Source organism: Xenopus laevis, chromosome 1S, assembly GCF_017654675.1.
Source record: "Xenopus laevis strain J_2021 chromosome 1S, Xenopus_laevis_v10.1, whole genome shotgun sequence".
NCBI classification, from domain to species: domain Eukaryota; kingdom Metazoa; phylum Chordata; class Amphibia; order Anura; family Pipidae; genus Xenopus; species Xenopus laevis.
Window position 1 is genome coordinate 143,132,127 of NC_054372.1, and position 21,294 is coordinate 143,153,420.

General features: G+C 39.5%; 1 protein-coding gene across 3 annotated transcripts in view; it reads left to right on the forward strand.

Annotated features, from left to right (window-relative positions):
* LOC108707132 (septin-2A) overlaps positions 1-21,294 on the forward strand; it is a 55,456-nt gene that overhangs the window by 6,610 nt on the left and 27,552 nt on the right. For all 3 annotated transcript variants that reach the window (XM_018244120.2, XM_018244122.2, XM_018244123.2), the window contains exons 2-7: positions 2,251-2,310; positions 5,347-5,446; positions 6,428-6,514; positions 11,361-11,484; positions 19,290-19,424; positions 20,876-20,993. In XM_018244120.2, the coding sequence (XP_018099609.1) occupies positions 2,284-2,310; positions 5,347-5,446; positions 6,428-6,514; positions 11,361-11,484; positions 19,290-19,424; positions 20,876-20,993 (591 nt within the window). In that variant the 5' untranslated portion in view covers positions 2,251-2,283. The remainder of the gene's footprint in view (positions 1-2,250; positions 2,311-5,346; positions 5,447-6,427; positions 6,515-11,360; positions 11,485-19,289; positions 19,425-20,875; positions 20,994-21,294) is intronic.

The following is a 21,294-nucleotide window of genomic DNA, read 5'->3' on the forward strand; positions in this document are numbered from 1 at the left end:
AAGGCCATCTCCAGGCCCGGATTTGTGGAAAGGCCACCAAGGCCCGGGCCTAGGGCGGCAGGATTTTAGGGGGCAGCATGCTGCCCAACCAAACCCATATTGGTTCAGACACACTGGGGATGAGCAGGAGATACAATACTTTTTTAAATTTACAATGTGCCAATCCTCATTGCTCCAGTCCCTATGATGAAAATTTGAGCAAATAAGGGGAGGGGACAGGGGCGATGAATGACAGCAGGCCTAGGGTGCGCCTGCTATGTAAATCTGGCCCTGGTCATCTCCCATAGACTCCATTTTATCCAAATCATCAGAATTTTAAAAAAAAATTTCCATTCTTCTCTGTAATAATAAAAAAGTACCTTGTACTTTATCCCAACTAAGATATAATTAATTGTTATTGAAAGCAAAGCCAGCCTATTGGGTTTACTTAATCTTTACTTGATTTTCTAGTAGACTTAACATATGAAGATCCAAATTACAGAAAAATTCGTTACCTGGAAAACCCCTGTTCCTGAGCATTCTGGATAATGGGTTCCATACCTATATCAATAAATGCTAAAATATATGGTATATAAATAAAAATGTACATATACATTTATGAAACCAACCACTACCCATTTATAAGATATCAAATATCGTGGGATCTCTGGAGATATAAATAGCCTACTAGGATAAAGCCCCTACTAGTGACCTAAAGCAGCTGAAGTAAAGGGTTCTGGCTTTGCTGTAAATTCAGTGGTGATTGCTTATTTGCTGATTTAGCTTGAGCAGAATGATTTTCCCAAACATATTTTCATACCTGTAAGCTTGTTTAAGCTGCAGGAATGTCACCTTTTGAACAGCAAAAAGGGCTCTAAGATATGACCTCTATTTTTAATGTATTTATTCCACAAGTGGTCGTTCAATTCTTGATGTAATTTCTGATTATCTCTGGGTTTTATGCAAATAGTGAATATTTCTCTGTAAAGCACTACATAAAAGTGTCGGTGCTGTATAAATAAAGCATAATAAAAATCTAGTAACATGTGAATCATCGTTTAGGACTTTATTCTGCTCTAAGTCAGGCTGAAAATGTTTTGAGAAAGTCTTGTTTCCAAAGAGAATGTTCCTTTAAATCAGATTCTGTAGTTCTCTTCATAAATAATATTATTTGCTGGCAGTGCACATTCTTGTGTGGTCTTACAAGAGATGTGGCGAGCCATTTATGAGTAGGGGGCCTGAGACTATTAACACCACATGTAGAGATCCTATGCAGAACTCCCAAACAAGGTTATTAGTTTTTGTTTCGTGTGTGTTCTAAGGTACATATTTTAAGCGCCACATTACACGTTTCCTTCTAGTACAGGATCCTTTTCATTCCCTACGTGCGCTACGTGGAAAGGAAATCACACCCCTAAAAAAGCCTACTGCTGTGCAGGGAATGCTGAGTTCCTAAACAAACATCCCTACCTGGACTTGTTTCTCTTCCCAGGCATTGTCACTAAGTTCTACTGCTGATGAACAGCTTTAGCCATCTGAAAAATTTCTGAAGGAAAAACTTGAAGAATTCACAGAATGATTTGAAATGTACTGGAAGGCAACATTAAAGTTACAGAATGCATGCTTTGCATTGCAATGTGGCTTTCATTTTTATAATTAGCTTTCATGGGACTGGCTCCTTTACTTTATATCTTTCCAAAGGCTATTGGAAAATGATAACTTGAAAGCATGAAGTTGCTTGTTATAGGCAACAAGATATGACATTTTATTCACTGCTGCTTCATGCTAAATATTTCAGTACTTATTCTGATTTGTACAAACATTTTACACTTCTGTACACTATTGGAATGGAGAAAGCAATAAAGTGCAAGATTAACATTTTAATTTTATTTCATTGGGCTCTTCTTTTTGTCTAGGACAGAAAGTAATGCAATAATCTGTACCAAACCAAAAGGGTAGCCCTGTTTAGAAAAGCTGTCTTATCAAATGTATGTAATATTTATATTGTCAGGTACTGGTGCAAAATATTCTTTACTCTGTGCCGTGCTTTTCTATAACTAAAAACAGTAGCTAATAGTATTTGTTGGCTGCTTTTTGTATAGCCCTCATCTGCTCCCGTGTGTCTTTGCACTGACAGGCACGGAGTTGTGTGTGTGAGAGGATATATGCCATTAGCTTTAGATTCGTGCTTTATGCTTCAGTTATAAGGTTCTTTTCAGTGCACAGAGACTGTTCTAAAGTGACCTTATATTTTATTATTTTGTTCCACAGGTCAAGAAATTTCTGGCGTAACATCAAAGCATCATGTCTCAGACTGGAGAGAAAGTCAAGGTATGACGTGACTATGACTATTGGCCTGAGGCAAATATTCGATCAGCCTAATTCGGCCCAGTTTATTGGTAGACAAATCCTAGCAAAGGTTTGCAGTTTGGTACATTAAAGGGGTTGTTCACTTTTATTATCAAGAAGATAGTGATATTTAATCCTGATATGGGCTCAAAATAATGCAAAGTTTGGTTTCTGATAGGATCTCTGACCACTGCAGTCTCATTGCAGTTATAAAGATAGTTAGAATATCAATTGTGATGCAGGACACAATTTTTCTAAAACAAGGATGTCCAACTGTAGCCCTGCAATTGCCATCTGGCCGAGGGATTTCTATGGACTGAGCAAGGGGTCGTCTTTATATGACATCATCACAGGCATGTGATACATTCTTATTATTGCGGAACACTCACCTCAAAGATGCACACTTTTGTAGTGTCAGGTGCTGAACTGGAAGACCCACTCCTGTCGCCGGGTCATAATAATATGCAAAAAGGAAACCAGCAGCACACTGTGTTGAATTGCAAAAGTGCACAAAAAGAAATTTATTAAGCCCACATCGTACAAAAAGGCATGTGATACATTAACCCACTGCATGGAAAAATATCTAGACATGGGACCCTACTCTGAACTGCACCCATAAATGCATGTCTTTGCTCTCCATAGTGAAGCTCAAATGCCTGGACGTCTCCAACCCATACAACACTGCCTGTATTTGGTAGGCTGCACTCAATTCATGAGGGGTGGACTGGAGGCAGTACTGAGGCATCCCCTTGGATGTCCTTTGCATTCCCATAATTCATACAGTCATATCAAAAAGTTTGGGAACCCCTCTCAGCCTGCACAATAATTTACTCCACTTTCAACAAAAAAGGTAACAGTGGTACTGTATGTCTTTCATTTCCCAGGAACATCAGAGTACTGGGGTGTTTTCTAAACAAAGATTTTTAGTAAGGCAATAATCAGTTGTATGAAATTAAATCAAATGTAAAAAACTGGCTGTGCAAAAAAACATCACTAAAAGTAGACCTCACATTAGTAAAGTATGGGCACTCCTGCCATAAGGCATGGTATATATTAAAAGGAAGTTGCTACTTTGTAAGCTCAACCAATGAAAAACAAAACTCCAAATAATTAAGAGGGGTTCGCAAACTTTTTCATATGACTGTTTGGTAGCACCAACTGATGATACAGCTGGACCCTATACTTACCGCCTGCAGACCCTGCACCCACAACTCTGTAACTTATTCCTTGCAGTGGTTGCTGCATCTCCTGTTCATACAGCACATCCAGAAACGTAACAAGAGGGGGGCGGGCCCTGGCGCAGGACGCGCATCCTGGCCCCCCGCCCCCTCCGTACGCCCGGAACTGGCCGGGAATTAGCGGCACATGAACTGCCGGGGGGCCCTGAGGGGGTGTGGGCCCTGGCCTGCTCGCACCCCCTGCTCCCCCGGTAGTTCCGCCACTGAGCACATCCGTATTAACGACTGCTTACAAATGACCACAATGTAACAGTGCATGTTTTTGGATAGAAAATTGGCAGTTTACTTTAGCCTTAAATAGCAGCGATATCCAAAAGGCAAATGCAGCCGTTCTTCTTTATGCCATTAATTGGAATTTGAGGAATTTAATTCTTTGTACTAGTGACTGTTGACTGTTTCCTCCCTTTTTAACACACAGTAGTCCCACGCTCGTAATTTATGAATTAAGCTCAAGTCTTCTTCCTAGCAGTTTTAGCAGAGCCTCAGAAGGGGTGTAAACCCACCAATTTTTTTTTTTTTTTGCTTTATGGAAGAAAATGTAGTTCTCAGCAACTTTCCAATATACATTTATTACACATTTGCTGTGGTTTTAAAGTTGTTAATGCAGTTGCTATTTTAAGCAATACCTGTCTGCTTTTTAATGTTCTCTGTACTTGTTATTGTAACCGTGCACAAGAACACATTGTTTTGTGTACAATTGAGTTTTGGCTGGAGGAGAGCTAGCTTCTGCTGCACTGTTTAAATCCAGTCAGAAACAGCAACATTGAAAGGGCCAGATAGTGATACATATGTTTTCCCAAAACACACAGGACCCATACATTTTGTGAGTTAGGACCAAAAAATACCATTAATATCATCAATACACTCCAGAGTGCACAGAATCTGTCATTTATGCACTGCCCTGGGATACCCATTGCTTAGAGTTGGTGGAACCATGTTCCTAGATCCCAATAACTGATGGGATTTCTGACGGGATAGGGCCTTCAAGCCCCCCTTATTGTAACTTTAGGCTGGATTGAGAAGGGCAGATTAGGATGGTTTCAATAATCTCGATTTGAAAGAGACCACCTTTATATTGTTCTTTCTGCTGCAGATTGAAGTTTCCTTTGTAGAACTGATAAACGTGAGCATAAACTAGAGGCAGGGGTAGTGATGCCATCCCAAGGAACCTTTTGTAGATAAAACTTCTAGCTCTGTTTTGGGGGCCAGAGCCCCCATCTGCTATATCTAGGTAACTAGGGATTTTGGTTGCTGCATGTTTTCAGTACGGATAACAGTAGCCTTATTACTTTCTATGAGGTTGATAGCGATTTTAGAATTATTAGGCTGCTGTAGACAACCCTCTGTTCCTGCTAAAACAAGATTCAGGGAGATTTAGTCGCCCGGCGACTAATCGTCTCTTCTTTGGGGTTACTAATCTCCCCAAACTGCTTCCCCATTTCTTCTGCCTGCTTCAATGAAAAGACGCCTGAACCAATGCACTTGCGGTGCCTCGATTTCTGAAGTCGCCCGAAGTTTCCTCATGAGTAAACTTCGGATGACTTCGGAAATCGAAGCGCTGTGAGTGCATTGGCGCAGGAGTTTTTTCATTGAAGCAGGCGGAAGACACGGGGAAGCAGTTCGGGGAGATTAGTCACCCCAAAGAAGAGGCGATTAGTCGGGCGTCTAAATCTCCCCGAATCTCCAGATGGGCCTTACCCTAATGCACTGAAATATGTTTCATTGTGATTTATATTGATGCTTCCTTTTATCTTCTGTAATGCTTCCTTTATTGCCCTAGTTTTCTGATTCAGCTGGCTACGTGGGATTTGCTAATCTGCCAAATCAGGTCCACAGAAAATCTGTAAAGAAAGGCTTTGAATTTACCCTTATGGTTGTGGGTAAGTGGTATGACCAGCTAATGGCACTGATTCTAACTTATTTTTATTCCATGCTTTCCTTCCCTCTTTCTTTTTTTGTTATCTGCTCCTGGTACTCTTGAGATGTGTTTATTAGAAAAGTGAATATACTGTCACTTTAATTTAATCACTTTAACAATCTTATAATTTACCAGTTCTTAATAAACTGACCCAAATTTGAGTGCACCTGGAACTTGCATTAAATGTAGACACTGGCACATAGAACTTGATTGCATTGTTAAAATTGCTTTGTATATGTCCCTAGAATGGCTAAATTCCTTTATTGTTTTAGTCCACCACACATCCCATATGTTTATCTCCCCTATGTTAAAGAAGTGTTTCTTTGTGTTACCTTTACGTCTTCCTTTCTCCAATATAACGTGCCATCTAGTTCTCCAAGTAAAGGATTAGTCATTAGTCATTTATTAGGCAAACATAGTGATTATAATTTCTTATATGGAATAGCTCTCCTCTTTGCTGAAACATGCACTGCCAAGAAGGGGGGGGGGGTAATCTAGTGAGTGCTGCACTCCATTGCTTACTATCCATGGGATCTTTGCTTAGATCAGCACAATATTCTCAAGACTTTACCTATTCGTATGTCTGCACACAGTCTTACTCCATGCCTCTCACTGCAGAGACACAGCAGAGCAGATGGGAGGACATCGGCTTCTCTCTGCCTGCGTTTTCTCTGTAGGTGGAGTCAGCCAGATGTCGATCGGGTAGGGTAAAAAATCCTGTCAGATCGCGGCCACAACTGTTCGCTGATGCGGTCCTGCGATCCAACCACCCATATCGCCTCCATTCTGATCTGATCGTCAGCCCAATATCACCCACCTAAATGTGGGCATATCAGGGAGAGATCTGCTCGTTTGGCGACATCGCCAAAAGAGCAGATCTCCCTGTGTATGGCCACCTTAAGGGTGTTGTCTAACTGATTTATTTTTTTTTTTTGTCTTATAGGAGAATCTGGTTTGGGAAAATCGACCTTGATAAATAGTTTGTTCTTAACTGACCTGTATCCTGAACGATACATACCAGGCGCTGCAGGTATGTACTGGCTAAACTGGAAATGGAAAATTCTTTTAACTTTACTGGGCTACTAAACTTTTTTTTAAATAGTTTTCTGTCAGAGTAAATCCTTACGTTTAACCCTTTACATACTACAGATTTGTCAGCAGCCTAGTTTCTATGTCTCCAGGTTTCTGTTTACTTATAGCAGAGTGGTCTGGAGATTTGCTGTCCTGCTCCCAAGAGATCTGTCAGAATGCAAAAGGTTAAAGGGCACCTTCTTGGTGTTCTTACCTGGACTTATGCTTGTCATGAGGTGGGGAGCCAGATGGGTCATATATATTTTTACTAGAATTGGAGGCCTACAGGGAAAATTGTACAGCTGTCTTTAAAGAACAAAAGGCAAGTATAAAGCAGTTTTAAAACATCTGATAGTTATTCTTGACTTGTAAGAGGGAAGATCCTTTTGATTATTTCTCAAGAAGGAACTAAGATGGAATCTACTTTTCAATATTTTGTTGCAAATAGCTTTTAAATTAACTATAAAGTACAATCTATAAAGTCAAAGTCGTTTAAAAGCTGTTATTTCCTAAGCCCATGCAAGCAATGCTGCCTCTAAGTTCCAGGAAACGGGATATTTTTAAAGCTAATGTTACCCAGGGCTGACTCTTGGCAAATCAGTCTGTGTATAAGCGCAGGCAGAGAATCACTCGATTTGACCCACTGTGGCAGCCCAAATCAGACTCTGAGAGCAGATTTTGCACTGAAATCCGTTCTGTGTCTCGGCAACCAGGCCAACATAGAAGGCTGCAATATGAGCAGGATGGGCTTTTTCTCTGCCGAAGTTAATATGCAGCCCAACTAACTCTCCCATGTAGCCTTAAGGTCCCCATAGACGCAAAGATTTCTCTTGCCAAACAACCGATTTTAGCAAAGTCCGACCAATCCTTCGAAAATATCGTGCGGTTAGTGGGATTCGAACGATTGAACATCTTACGATTTTTCGGCCGACATCTATCAGGAAATTGATCGGCCAGGTTAAAAAATCTTTATCGGTCCCAGTGCAATTTATAAATGTTTGCAGGGCCAAGCAGGCAGATACCCTTTGTTTTCCTGGCAAATTGGTCTTTTTAGTTGATTGACAATCCGAGATAATCGTGGTCTCACGATGACGATTGGATCTTTTAAAAATCTCAACATCTATGGCCAGCTTTAGCCTAAGAGCCCACAGAAAGTTAAATCGTTACACAGAAGGTGCAATACAGCAACCCTACCAGTACTATCAATATCATCCCTCCTGAGTGCAACCTCCAGAACAGATCAGGACGCTTCTATGCTCTTGGTGTGAATGGCCAAACAAAGGGCAGTGTGTTTACAAGTTAATATATTAATATTAATTCAAATGTATTGTTACTTTCAATACCTGTTTACCCCCCTAACTGGTTTTAGAGTTGGAAACATGTGCCGTGGCCGCTGACTTGTCTTTACCTAAGTCTGGAGCTTTAGTGTTGTGCGGGGTGTAACTAGTGAAGGTGGAGGAGGCTTCTCTTTCCAGTGTCCAACCTTAATGGGCAGGTTTTGTGGGGCAGTTACCCATAATTGCTTTTCTTTCCAGACGCTGCCTCCTTTTATACTTTAAAGGGATTCTGTCATGACTTTTATGGTGTTGTTTTTATTTCTAAATTAAACTGTTTACAGTGCAAATAATTTACTCTTTAATATAAAATGTAATTCCTGAACCAATAAGGAAAGAGCCAGCGCTTTAGGATGGAACCACTTTCTGGCAGTCTGTTGTTTCTCCTACTCAGTGTAACTGAATGTGTTGCAGTGGGACCTGGATTGTTACTAGCTGTCTTGTGTTAGGGAGCTGCTATTTGGTCACCTTCCCATTAGGGATGCACTGAATCCACTATTTTGGATTCGGCCAAACCCATGAATCCTTGCAAAAGATAAGGCCGAATACCGAACCGAATCTGAATCCTAATTTGCATATGCAAATTAGGGGTAGGAAGGGAAAAACATCTTAGACGTCCTTGTTTTGTGACAAAAAGTCACGTGATTTCCCTCCCCACCCCTTATTTGCGTATGCAAATTAGGATTCGGTTCGGCCGTGAAGAAGGATTTGGCCGAATCCGAATCCTGCTGAAAAAGGCCGAATCCCGAACCGAATCCAGGATTCGGTGCATCCCTACTCCCCATTTTTCTGTTGTTAGGCTGCTGGGGGGGGGGAAGGGAGGGGGTGATATCACTCCAACTTAAAGTACAGCAATAAAGAGTGACTGAAGATTATCAGAGCACAAGTCACATGACTGGTGACAGCTGGGAAACTGACAATATGTCTAGCCCCATGTCAGATTTCAAAATTGAATATAAAAAAATCTGTTTGCTCTTTTGAGAAATGGATTTCAGTGCAGAATTCTCTGGAGCAGCACTATTAACTGATGCGTTTTGAAAAAAAAAATTTTTCCCATGACAGTATCCCTTTAAAGAATATTTCTCAAGAGAATAGCACCTCAGACTGGTACATTTTTTCACTTAGACATTTAGACCGATTGCCATTGCTGCCTTTTGACTGCATTGGTGCTATTAGAAAGCAGTGGTGCTCCACTTGTTGCCACATCTCATTCACATGAATTTTCTTTTTGGCTTCGCCCAATCTCCAAATGGGGCTTTCAATAGTGCTATGCCCTTGCACCAAGAAGTAGCACTTTTCAAGATAGGACTGCTGTATACCTCAAAGGTAAAAACCATTGAGGGAGAAAAAAACATACAAATAATATAGTGTAGTACTTCTGAGTAAAATGTCCACATATACTCTAAAAGTTGTTCTAAGTGCTAAGTTCACCCCCAATGTTTTTGTACTGCATGTCACCTTAATACATATGCATTCTATGAAATACAATCCCCTATAAACAAAGGATATTGAAAAGTAGAAATTGCACCCGTGGTATCTAGTTGTAGTTCCACAATAGCCCACAATCTGATTTCCTAGTGAGTTTAGCAGGTGATCATACTCACAAGAAGTATCCTTGTATCCTTAGTGGATAAAATGAAGCAACATGTGTGGAAGCGTTTAAACAGTTTTAATAGATAGTAAAAATTACACTCACAAACATTTCTTCTTTAAATCGCTTTAAGAACAATGCAGCGCATCTGTCTGGTGATCCGAATCTGTTAGCGTCTCTTTTGTTCCAGCAAGCATGTCTTGGGTCTCCGGCTGCTGCTTCCACACTCCTATTTCACCGCTGACATGTTTCGCCATCTGTCTTCTTCCAAAGAGCAAACAGCCATATGCGCTGCATTGTTCTTAAAGCGATTTTAAAGAAGAATTGTTTGTGAGTGTAATTTTTACTATTTATTAAAACTGCAAACGCTTCCACCCATGTTGCTTCATTTTACCCACTAAGGATACAAGAAGATTATAACCGAACCAGGACACCTACCTATCTACCTTTCTTTAACTCACTTCTTGTAAGTATGATCACCTGCTAAACTCACTAGGAAATCAGATTGTGGGCCCTTGAGAAACTACAACTAGACACCACGGGTGCAATTTCTACTTTTCAATACCCTTTGTTTATAGGGGATTGTATTTAAAGGGATCCTGTCATCGGAAAACATGTTTTTTTCAAAACGCATCAGTAAATAGCGCTGCTCCAGCAGAATTCTGCACTGAAATCCATTTCTCAAAAGAGCAAACAGATTTTTTTATATTCAATTTTGAAATCTGAAATGGGGCTAGACATTTTGTCAATTTCCCAGCTGCCCCTGGTCAAGTGACTTGTGCCTGCACTTTAGGAGAGAAATGCTTTCTGGCAGGCTGCTGTTTTTCCTTCTCAATGTAACTGAATGTGTCTCAGTGGGACATGGGTTTTTACTATTGAGTGCTGTTCTTAGATCTACCAGGCAGCTGTTATCTTGTGTTAGAGAGCTGCTATCTGGTTACCTTTCCATTGTTCTTTTGTTTGGCTGCTGTGGGGAAAAGGGAGGGGGTGATATAACTCCAACTTGCAGTACAGCAGTAAAGAGTGATTGAAGTTTATCAGAGCACAAGTCACATGACTTGGGGCAGCTGGGAAATTGACAATATGTCTAGCCCCATGTCAGATTTCAAAATTGAATATAAAAAAATCTGTTTGCTCTTTTGAGAAAGGAATTTCAGTGCAGAATTCTGCTGGAGCAGCACTATTAACTGATTCATTTTGAAAAAATTTTTTTTCCCATGACAGTATCCCTTTAAGGTGACATGCAGTACAAAAAAAATTGGGTGTGAACTTAGCACTTAGAACAACTTTTAGAGTATATGTGGACATTTTACTCCACTATACTTCACTATATTATTTGTCTGTTTTTTTTCCCCCTCAATGGTTTTTACCTTTGAGGTATACAGCTATCTTGAAAAGTGTCTTTTAAGGGTGGAGGAGAGCCCTCTTTGACTGCTGGACTGGGGAAACACCATTCGTTTTAGAGGTGCTTAAGTGAGTGCCTTAGTTTGCTCATAATGCACATGTGGCTGTCTCCTAACATCCAGTGGTCCATTCAGCACCTCTTACCAGATTTTTAATCCCCACGTGCTCATATCTAGAATGAAACTGCAACACAAAGATGATATAGGCTCTGTGCTCTTTCTACCTTTGTGATGGGTTCTGCACACACTTATAGGGTGATTTATCAAGATCAAAATTCACAGTTTTGCATACATTTTTAAAGCTTAAATCCAATTATATTTTCAAAAACTCGAATGTTTGGTATTTAATAAGCACAAAAAAAACTTGAATGTAAAACTTCGTCATAAACTTCCTTTATGTTCTATGCATATGGTCATGCAACACTTCTGCCTATTAGACAACGAAGTATAAGCTTTATTCATCTTATTTTAATACAGAGAAGATTGAGCGTACTGTTCAGATTGAAGCCTCCACTGTGGAGATAGAAGAACGAGGAGTGAAACTGCGTCTCACTGTGGTTGACACACCAGGATATGGTGATGCCATTAACAGCCAGGATTGGTATGTCTGTTTGCTCATTGTTTGAATAAAACATCATCTAGGTCAGTTTGAATAATGCATCCTCTCTAGTTCAAGCTCTATATACGTTTTACTTGAATTACCAGCTACTTGCCTCCCTTTGTTTTAATACTAGATGTGAACCAGTTTTTTCTAGTAGTAACCACTCTAAGAACAAAACAATCTCCTTATGTAGGAAGCTGGCCCCTATTATTTTTGAATAGGCAGGACATTTTCTTCCCTTGGGAATAAAATGTTTTCCCATATTCTTTCCTTTTCAAAATACACCATATACACTATGATGATAAATGAATTCCAGAGTTGGATCACGTTAAGGGTCTTTCCAGCAGTTGAAGGGTTAAATGAAAACTCTGTGGCTTGCAGTGGGTAAGCAAAGAGCGATGTGCAGGAGTCTCCCCTTTCCTTCCGCTCTCGTCTTGCCCCTGCATGAGCTCCCGGCCAGATTATTGTATTTCAAGGAGCCTTTCCTGTTGATTGTGTGCTAATTCAGCTTGTTTATTCCATTGAAATGTTTCTGGCTCTTGGATCCATGTGTTCGTTGCCAATGCTTTAAATTACATGAATAATAACTTGAATACAGACCCGCAAAACATTGACCAAATTCGTCATAAACAGCTATATATACAAATATATAACAAACACACTGACACTTGCCTTCTGCTCTTAGGACTTGACATATTCCAGAAGAATATTTGTACCACAGATTACATTTGTTTTCAGTGGTGGTTTCTGACCCCAGCAAAATACAGCTTCCCATAATTTGGATAGATTTTTTTTGAGAAACATTAAAATTTCTTATCAGCCAGAGCTTTACTTTACTAACTACAACCCTAGGCACCCCACATGATCTGATTTCCCTATTATGTATCTAAATATCTGCTATACATAGAATGGAAGTGCATAGTGTATTTAAATCATTATATTCTTTCCCAAAGAAAAGTCATTTAAATCTCCCTTGGTTTGTCTGAATTTAGCAGAAAATATTTTGGAAATTCACTTAGTTATTTTGGCACTTACTGAGAATATTTATGTTTGTCCTGACTTTCAGTGTTTCTGAACATTTTGTGAATGCTGTTTGCTAAACTAACACAGCACTTCGCTTTATTTTTTCAAGCAACACAATGGAGATTATAAATATGTAATTAAAAGGGCATTATGCTGACTACCTAGTATTTTAAAAACAATAGAAGTTGTTCATGGTTTTTCTTCTGGAGTAATATATTGGCACCCCCCTGTCTGAGAGATTATTCAAAAGTTATTTAAATACCCAAACTGCTTATAATTATCTGGCCACTGGGTGTTGGTTTCATGGTATTTATGTGTGATCTCTACTAGTAGTCACCCCAGCAGAGCAAGCAGTGTAGCAACTTCGACACTATATCTAGATCTATAAAATAACAGTTTGTGCTGACAGTGATCAATGACCGTATGTTTTAATTAGAACTTATTTAAAGGACACGATAAAGGCTGATCTGTTTCATGTTTGTTATGACAGGAATGAATGAGATCAGCACAATTGGCGTTCATATTTGCATTTTCTGTCCAAAATCTTTCCCATCTATTCAGTGACAGATTAATATAATTCGTTCCTTTCACTACATAGATGTGATAGTTTTTGTTCTCAAACTGGGGAAGGAAATGCCATGTGTGTCATTAGCCTTAAGCTGGTCATAGACGTGCAGATTTTAGCCTTGTGGGCATTGTAATCTTCCGATTTGCCACTAACCAGATTTCAGATTAAATAAAGTAGTGAAAGAACAAATCAGACGATGTTCTGGCTGTGACAACAATCGTACGAAAGGTATGTCTGACAAATAGTAGTGACTGATATCGTCAGATAGGCAGCACATGCAGAGAAATTATTGTTAGCCGACAAATCTTCTAACCTGTCCGATTGACTAAACGACTGATTGCCATGGTACGGAAAATGTCAGGACAATCCACACACGGTCCGAAAATCGTACAAAACTTTTGATTCATATCTTTGCATCTATGGCCAACTTTAGTGAGGACCAAGACTAAATGGAGCTGAATCACATGACAAGGCAGTTCTAGGCTGGCTGGCTGCTGCTGATATAAGTTTGACAGGCCATGGAAATTGTTTGCTCTATTTTAATTTTTGGATAAAAGATAAGTCTCTTTGTAATTTATTCAAACAGATGCATATATGTATGGTTCATTAAGAGCAGAGTTCTGGACATCTAGTTTGCTGTATGGAAGGGGCTCTGTAATCAGGCCTTTAGAGGATCCCAGCAAAGCACAGATCTGTATCTAAGCAGTACGTACATGCAGAGCCACCATCAGAAACCGCAGGGCCCCATACGAAAAAATTTCCTGGGCTGCACCCACCACAAGCCCCACCTACGGGGCCACCCTCCCCATCCCACAGGTCCATCCCCCACCACACACTAAAAAAAAAACTTTGGTGGCTATGGTTCCCACATGTTAATAAAAAAAAAAATATTGGTGGTCAGGCCCCCCAATTGAAAAAAACATTTGTAGTCAGGGCCCCCCATTAAAAAAACATTTCGGTCAGGGCACCCCATAAAAAATATTGGTGGTTAGGACCCCACATGGTGAAAAAAATTGGAGGCCAGGGCCCCCCCCCACGTTATAAGAAAATTGGTGGCCAGGGCCCCACCACACAACAGGGACCACAAAGGGTTACCTTTAGAAGGGCCCTGCCATGTTACACTTACTTCATTAGTGTGGCCCACCTGCTGTCAGTGAGCTGCCAACTACAGAAGGAAGGAGGGGAGCACAGGTGGCTGCATCTTCTTCCAGTGACAGCGTTTTCTTCCCTTATTGGTCACAGAATTTCAAGTCCTGGTAAAGCTGCATGGTGATTGGATGAGCTGGAGGAGAAATTCAAACCTCAACTATCCAATCCCTGAGCAGCTCATCCCGGACTTAAACTCAGTGACTAATAAGGGGAAATAATGGACAGAAGATCCCTTCCCTTGTGCTCTCGCCCTGCCTTCCCAAAGTCAGCAGCTCTCAGAAAGCAGGGGGGCACGGCTATTCAAGTAAGTGTGGCATGGCCGGGGTCCCCTTACCCTCGGGCCCCCTACAACTCTCCCCCCTGTCCCCCCTGATGACTGCCCTGCGTACATGTAATTACTTTTGTTTTAAATATAGGCAGTCTTCCTGCAAGCAGTATCTAATTATTGTTATTATATCTTTAGCACTAATTACTTCTGCTTGTCATGGTTTTTCATTTCCTGGGGCATAGCACAGGATATGCCCTCACAGACCAGGTGCTTCCCATTGAATGACACTGTCGTTTCAAATGTCTCAAAACCCCATCAACAAGAAAACATTCAGCAGGAAGTGATCTCATTCCTTCTCGTCTTGTTGTTTCTTATGCTTTGTCTCACATCTCCATTGATAGCAAAGGCTGTGACATCATTTCTCATCTCAATTCCCTATTTTCCTCTAGGGTGCTTGAGTTTTCCAGGTGTGCTGCTGTTAAATTACTCTCTATCACTATCCATTTAGACCCTTGTTGCAAACAGTTGAACAAAATGGTTGCGCTGGCATTTTCTAAACTCAAAAACGAGAAGGTTTTGTTGTGTCAAGAAATTGTCTATTTATACCTGTCCACAGAAAGAAATCCAAAGGTACACAGGATGGATGCAAGCAAGATTGCGGGGCTGATTTACATATGGTCGATATTCGACTGCCAAAGGTAAACCCTTTGACTTCAAATATCGAAGTCGAAGGATTTACCGCAATTCATTCGATCAAACGATTAAATGCTTCGAAACGTTCGATTCGAAGGATTTTAATCCATCGATTTTTCTTCGACCAAAGCCTAGATGGCGAAGTAGGGGGTCGAAGTTTTTTTTAAAGAGACAGTACTTCGACTATCGAATGGTCAAATAGTCGAACAATTTTTAGTTCGAATCGTTCGATTCGAAGGTCGAAGTGGCCAATTCGATGGTCGAAGTAGCCAAAAAAAAACATTCGAAATGCAAGGTTTTTTTTATTCTATTCCTTCACTCGAACTGAGTAAATGTGCCCCTGCTTGTTTAAGAGCTATAGTTATTTTCACCACTATTTATACCGGTCACATATTAAGTGGCTTTTACGACCTTTTCTTGCATTGTGACAGATAGAACACACTGGATTTGAATGGCTAACATGGGCAATGCTGCTGACATTTAAGTCAAGATAGTAGCCCCAGCTCTGTTGTGCAGATATCTTTCCTGCACTTTATTGCATGACATGCAGATAAGTTTTTTTTTTTTTTTTCTTGAAGTGACCTGTGTGTATGTATAGTAACTCAGGAAAATGTAGGAACTTCCTTTCCCTACACTGGCAACACCACAGAAAGCTTCCTTTTATATTTAAATCATCCTGAATGCTTGACTTTGGTGAGCTTATTTTATTTATTTATTTTAGTTCCCATATGTAGCATATATATGTGAAAATCATCCCCTTTATGCATATTTGCATATAATATGCGGTAATAGGGTACTGTTGCTTAAGTAATGAAATAAGGGCTGATAGAGAAGGTAGGCGCAGCACTCTTGCATGTAAGTATACCAAGTGCACATAGTGATACAAACAACATACTGTAAACATCATTAAGAATACAGCAATGCTTTGAAAAAGGCATTTTTTTTTTTTAAATAGAACATACAGTCATAAATATGACATACCTTATTAATAACAGTAAAATGTTTACATCACAAGATAAAAACAGATAAACGGACCAGGTCTGAACTTTAATGTATAAAGAATTGGTTAATAGCTGTAATTATACATTAAAACATTCTTATGAAATATTTGCTTAATCTATAGGACCAATCACACTACAACTTTATTTTTGTATTTTCCTAAATGGAGCAGAGCCTAATAGAAATACACAGGATTTCTTCAGGAAGCTGCTTCAATTCAGCAGCAAGGTCAGGCAGTGTGGCTCATTCCCAAAGATTTCCTGGAATTGACACTCCAGGTGTCGATGGAGGAGATGTCTGCAGCTGCAAAACTCTCTCACCTGAATGTGTGTGATACTGGGGAATGGAAACATGTCACATTACAACCTGTACATTACATAGCACCCAGTGTGGAATCCAGCTCAAGTAGTGAAAGATAGTTTGTTAAAACGTACTATTTGTTTTAACAAACTATATGGTCCAGTCCTGTTAGGATTTTAGCAGATTTTTGTATTGCCATCTTTATTTATATGCTGCCAACTTATTAGTTATAGGTATTGGTTATTATTTACATCAGTCCCTGCAGCAGTGGATATTAAAGGCCTGTGTTCTGTATAACGTTTTTACACACTGTGGTCCATATTCATTGGAATCCAATTAACTTATATATAACAATACCTGATAGAACATTTGCATTTGACCATCCCAGTGTCTAAGCAGCAAGAAATCATGTGTAAAGAGTCATATTGTCTGTTATGTTCTGATATTCATTTGCTGGTCCAATATTTTGCACCCTCCTCAAAAAAGTACAACATCTCAGAGCTCATATATGGCCACTGGGAAATTTTCATACAATTAGTATTGCTGAATGCTGAAATGGATTGTGTGAGCAAGAACATGTTGTTAAGGGCTCTTACAGACGAGTGTTTGAAGCTGCGCTCCCCTGCGTTCCGTTTTTATGCGTTCAGCCGCAGGGGAGCGCAGAAGTAGATGCATTCAGTTTTTTTTCAATGGGGCTGTACTCACATAGGCTCATGTAGGCACCGAACGCAGGAAAAATGCAGCATGTTGCGTCTCAACCTGCGTTCGGCGCTTAAATGTGCCTGTGTGAGTACAGCCCCATTGAAAAAAACTGAATGCGTCTACTCCTGTGCACCCCTGCAGCTGAACGCATAAAAATGGAATGCAGCGGAGCACAACTTCAAACGCTCGTCTGTAAGAGCCCTTATGTTTGCATGCAGGTTTACATGAAAACTAGGCTTCTGAATTTGTTTGGCTGAATGCACACCGAAAGGCTTATGAAGACTGATCAGAACAGCTAAAAATAACATTATTAACCAATCAAACCACGATCAAAACAAATTTAAAAGGGCAATACACAACATACATTCAACAGGTACCTACATTTAGCTGAGGTAAAGCTGAGGTAAATTGGAGTGGCTTCAAATGGGGGTATTTGCCTTCCTCTGTATCAACTAGCACAGGTGTCCCCAACCTTTTTTACCCATGAGCCACAAGTATAAAATAATGTTGGTGAGCAACACAAGCATGCAAAAAAATATTGGGGCTTCCAAATAAGGTCTGTGATAAGGTCTGGGTAATGGTAACCCCCTATGTGGATTTGCAGCCAACAGGAGGCTCTGTTTGACAGTATACAGGTTTTTTATGCAACTAAAGCTTGTCTTTAAGCCAGGAATTCAAAAATAAGCACGTGCTTGGAATCCACTGGGAGCAACATCCAAGGGGTCAAAGAGCAACATGTTGCACAAGAGCTACAGGTTGGGGATCACTGAACTAGCACTTAGGCAGGTTATATATGGATTTAAAAGGTTGAACGTGATGGACGTGTGCCTGTTTTTCAACCTTACATACTATGTTACATGGAATTGGCAGCTTTTAAAGCCCTCCTCAACTGGGGGCACTTCTACAGATTATTTAATCACATGTCTGTACACAAATAGCTTCCAGTAGTATCTTACCAAGGTACTCTTGTATAAGGAGCAATGAAATTTGATTATATAATACCCATTATGTCATTAAAACTCTATCCTGGCCCTGGCCACTTCCAATTGCTGCTCCGTGTTGCCAGGCTGGATATACACAATTCCTGTACTAGACAGCAATTACAGGTTAGAGGCTTTACTACCTTAAAAAAACTAAACAGAACAGGTTTAGAAATCTTCATGTATGTACACTGCCCATTCATGCCCCTAATTTGCAGGGAACAGCGTTCCATGTACCAGGCCTGCCAGCATGTCATGGCAGAGATTTTAGCAGCAAGTTTACAGTAATGCTAAGAAACTGGGGTCATAAGAATTTTCTACATTATTAATGGGTGGTATATAATTGACAACCCTTGAGATTTAAGATATAATTTCAGAGCCATCTTAGTCTAGACCAAGGTCTCCTACAAAAAGACTGGACACTTGGACAATGGCCTATTATTTGAAAAAGAAAATGTTGTGAGGCAAGAGTGGGACTTCTCTAAAGCATTTAAAAACCATGAAATACTCTAAATGTGTGCTGCAGTATGAGCTGAGATGGTCAATGGCAAACACTTCAGGTGGCATTCTAGAAGCATAACCTGCTTGCTGGGTGAAGTGCCGATATCCAATACTGGCCTTTGTGTAGCACAGAGAATTGTAAAAAGGAGCCCTGGAAGAAAGGCCTCCATTGCATACTTGTACGTGTGTGTACATGTTGTATGGTGCACCTCATAAATCACAGCAGGCACTATAGTTAATTGAATGTGTATGGTTCAAGTATAGATGACTGTAAGTAGGGTTTTATTGAATAAAACAGTGCAGTTTTGTTAGTAAATGATTCATTGTGTGTTATTTTTCCCATTACAATCTGTTCCACGCTCATATCATTCAACTTGTGGGGAGAGTGAATAAGCAGTTGGAAAGGAGAGAATGGTATAGATGGGACAATATAAAATGGTAACATAATTGACATGTTTGAAATACAACCAAATGTGAGAGATAGTAAGGAAATTATATTTGAATCGAATCCACCTGAAGTGGATTCACGTGCAGTGGATTTATAATTGAATTACAGGTAGGTTGAAAGTGAGGTATTTTAAAAAAATGTCTACTACAAGGTATTCTTGTCTGTGTTTTGCAGCTTCAAAACCATCATCCACTACATAGACAATCAGTTTGAGCATTACCTTCACGACGAGAGCGGTCTTAACAGGCGGCACATCATTGATAACCGTGTTCATTGCTGCTTCTATTTCATCTCACCTTTTGGACATGGGTAACATTCATTATCACCACTGCAAGCTTTTATTATATTGGATTCCATCTAGAATAGTAGAAATGTGTTAACACAACCATCCTGATGCTTTTAATGCATTTTATAGCTAAAACACAATTATTTATAATTAATAGTTTTTATTGTTATACTTTGAAACAAATGCAATATAGTGTTGCCAGAGTGGCTATCGTTAAGGGAGACACTTTCTAAATACAATCAATTAAAAATTTTGCATTGATTCTGAAATAATCAATTTTATATTCTCTATATCTCTCTCAGCATCTGTTTCATTCTGTCTTCATGCAGCAGTTGGGTGTCAGATATTCATTGACAGTTAGATCCAATATATCTTATAGGGGGGCTCCCTTTCCTAGAAGATGTTTTAGAGCTCACTCAAATAATAGTACAAACGAAATCTAACAAAATAACTGCTTTTTGCACAAAATCTGCATGTAAAGAGATGGGATTCCTGGTGATTTTAAAAGAATGAGCTCTAATACATCTTCTAGGCAAAAGGAGCCCCCCCTAAAAGATATATTATATTAGATCTGACACCCACCTTCGGAATAGTGAAGATAAAACTTGATTATTTCAGAAAAGATACAGAATTTTTAATTGATTGTACTTAGAAATTTTCTTATTTCAATATGCTGAAGCTAATATTAAATTTTCATTTTCACAATAGTTCCCCTTTAAAGTAGAATTAGATTGAACATGCATCTAATAAATATTTGGAATATTATTAGATACATTAAGTTTGTTATTTTTATAGATATAGTTGGGTGTTAACTCACAACTTATCACAATATCTTTAGCGCTGGTAAATCACATATTTTAGATACTAGTGCCTTCCTAACCTGAAAAAAGTAGCAGGGGCTCACCCACTAACAATCTGATCTACACTGTGTTGTAAAATGTTGCTTTTCAGTGATAAGAGACCATATTAATGCATTCTGGACTTAGGTGGGTTCATTTAAAATTTTACTTAATGAAGTGACTGGTTTACGCCACCCCTACCCCTATCTGCATCTGCATGAAAACCTAATACTATTAATACTCTTTGCTTCGAAGAATTAGACCTCTAGAAGTCTGTTTGCATAGATTGTAACCAAGTGATGGAATATAAGTGGTACTCAGCATGTCATTGTTTTCTACTGAACCCCAATAGGGAGAGAGATCTGGGCAACATATTTTGCATACTCTATCTTTAAACTTACTAAAGAAAACTAAGTATGCAATGTTTTACGTAATATTGTCACAAATTATATTGATTCTGCTCTGAGATAATAAAATTTTTTTCTTAAATGTAGCTAATAGGCAGCCTTAAAGGATGGCATTGAAGAAAGTGACGCATTTGAGGCTCTGTACATCATGTTCAGCAGTGTTGGCATTCACCCCGGGTACACAGTGAACTGTGTCTCCACTCATCTGCAGTATGTCCTTTATTTTAGATTGAAACCATTGGATGTGGAGTTCATGAAAGCCCTTCATGGAAAGGTGAACATCGTCCCTGTGATCGCAAAAGCAGACACGCTGACCTTAAAAGAGAGGGACAGGCTGAAAAGGAGGGTAAGTGTGAAATGGACTATTAATTTCTCCATGAAAATATAATGTTTTTTTTAGAATAACAAGCAGAGCATTCCAAACGCAATGCAGAGACAGTAATTTGATAGATTATAAGCATCCTTACTTGTTACTTTTTTGTTTATTTAAGACCCATGGATTCATTTTGCCTAGGACCAAGCCAGTATATTCAGAGAGAAGTAGGACATTTTAATGCTATAATTATAACTTCCTACAAGTGCATATAAAGGCCCTAATGTAGCTTTTCGACCCCTTGGATGTTGCTCCCAGTGGCCTCCAAGCAAGT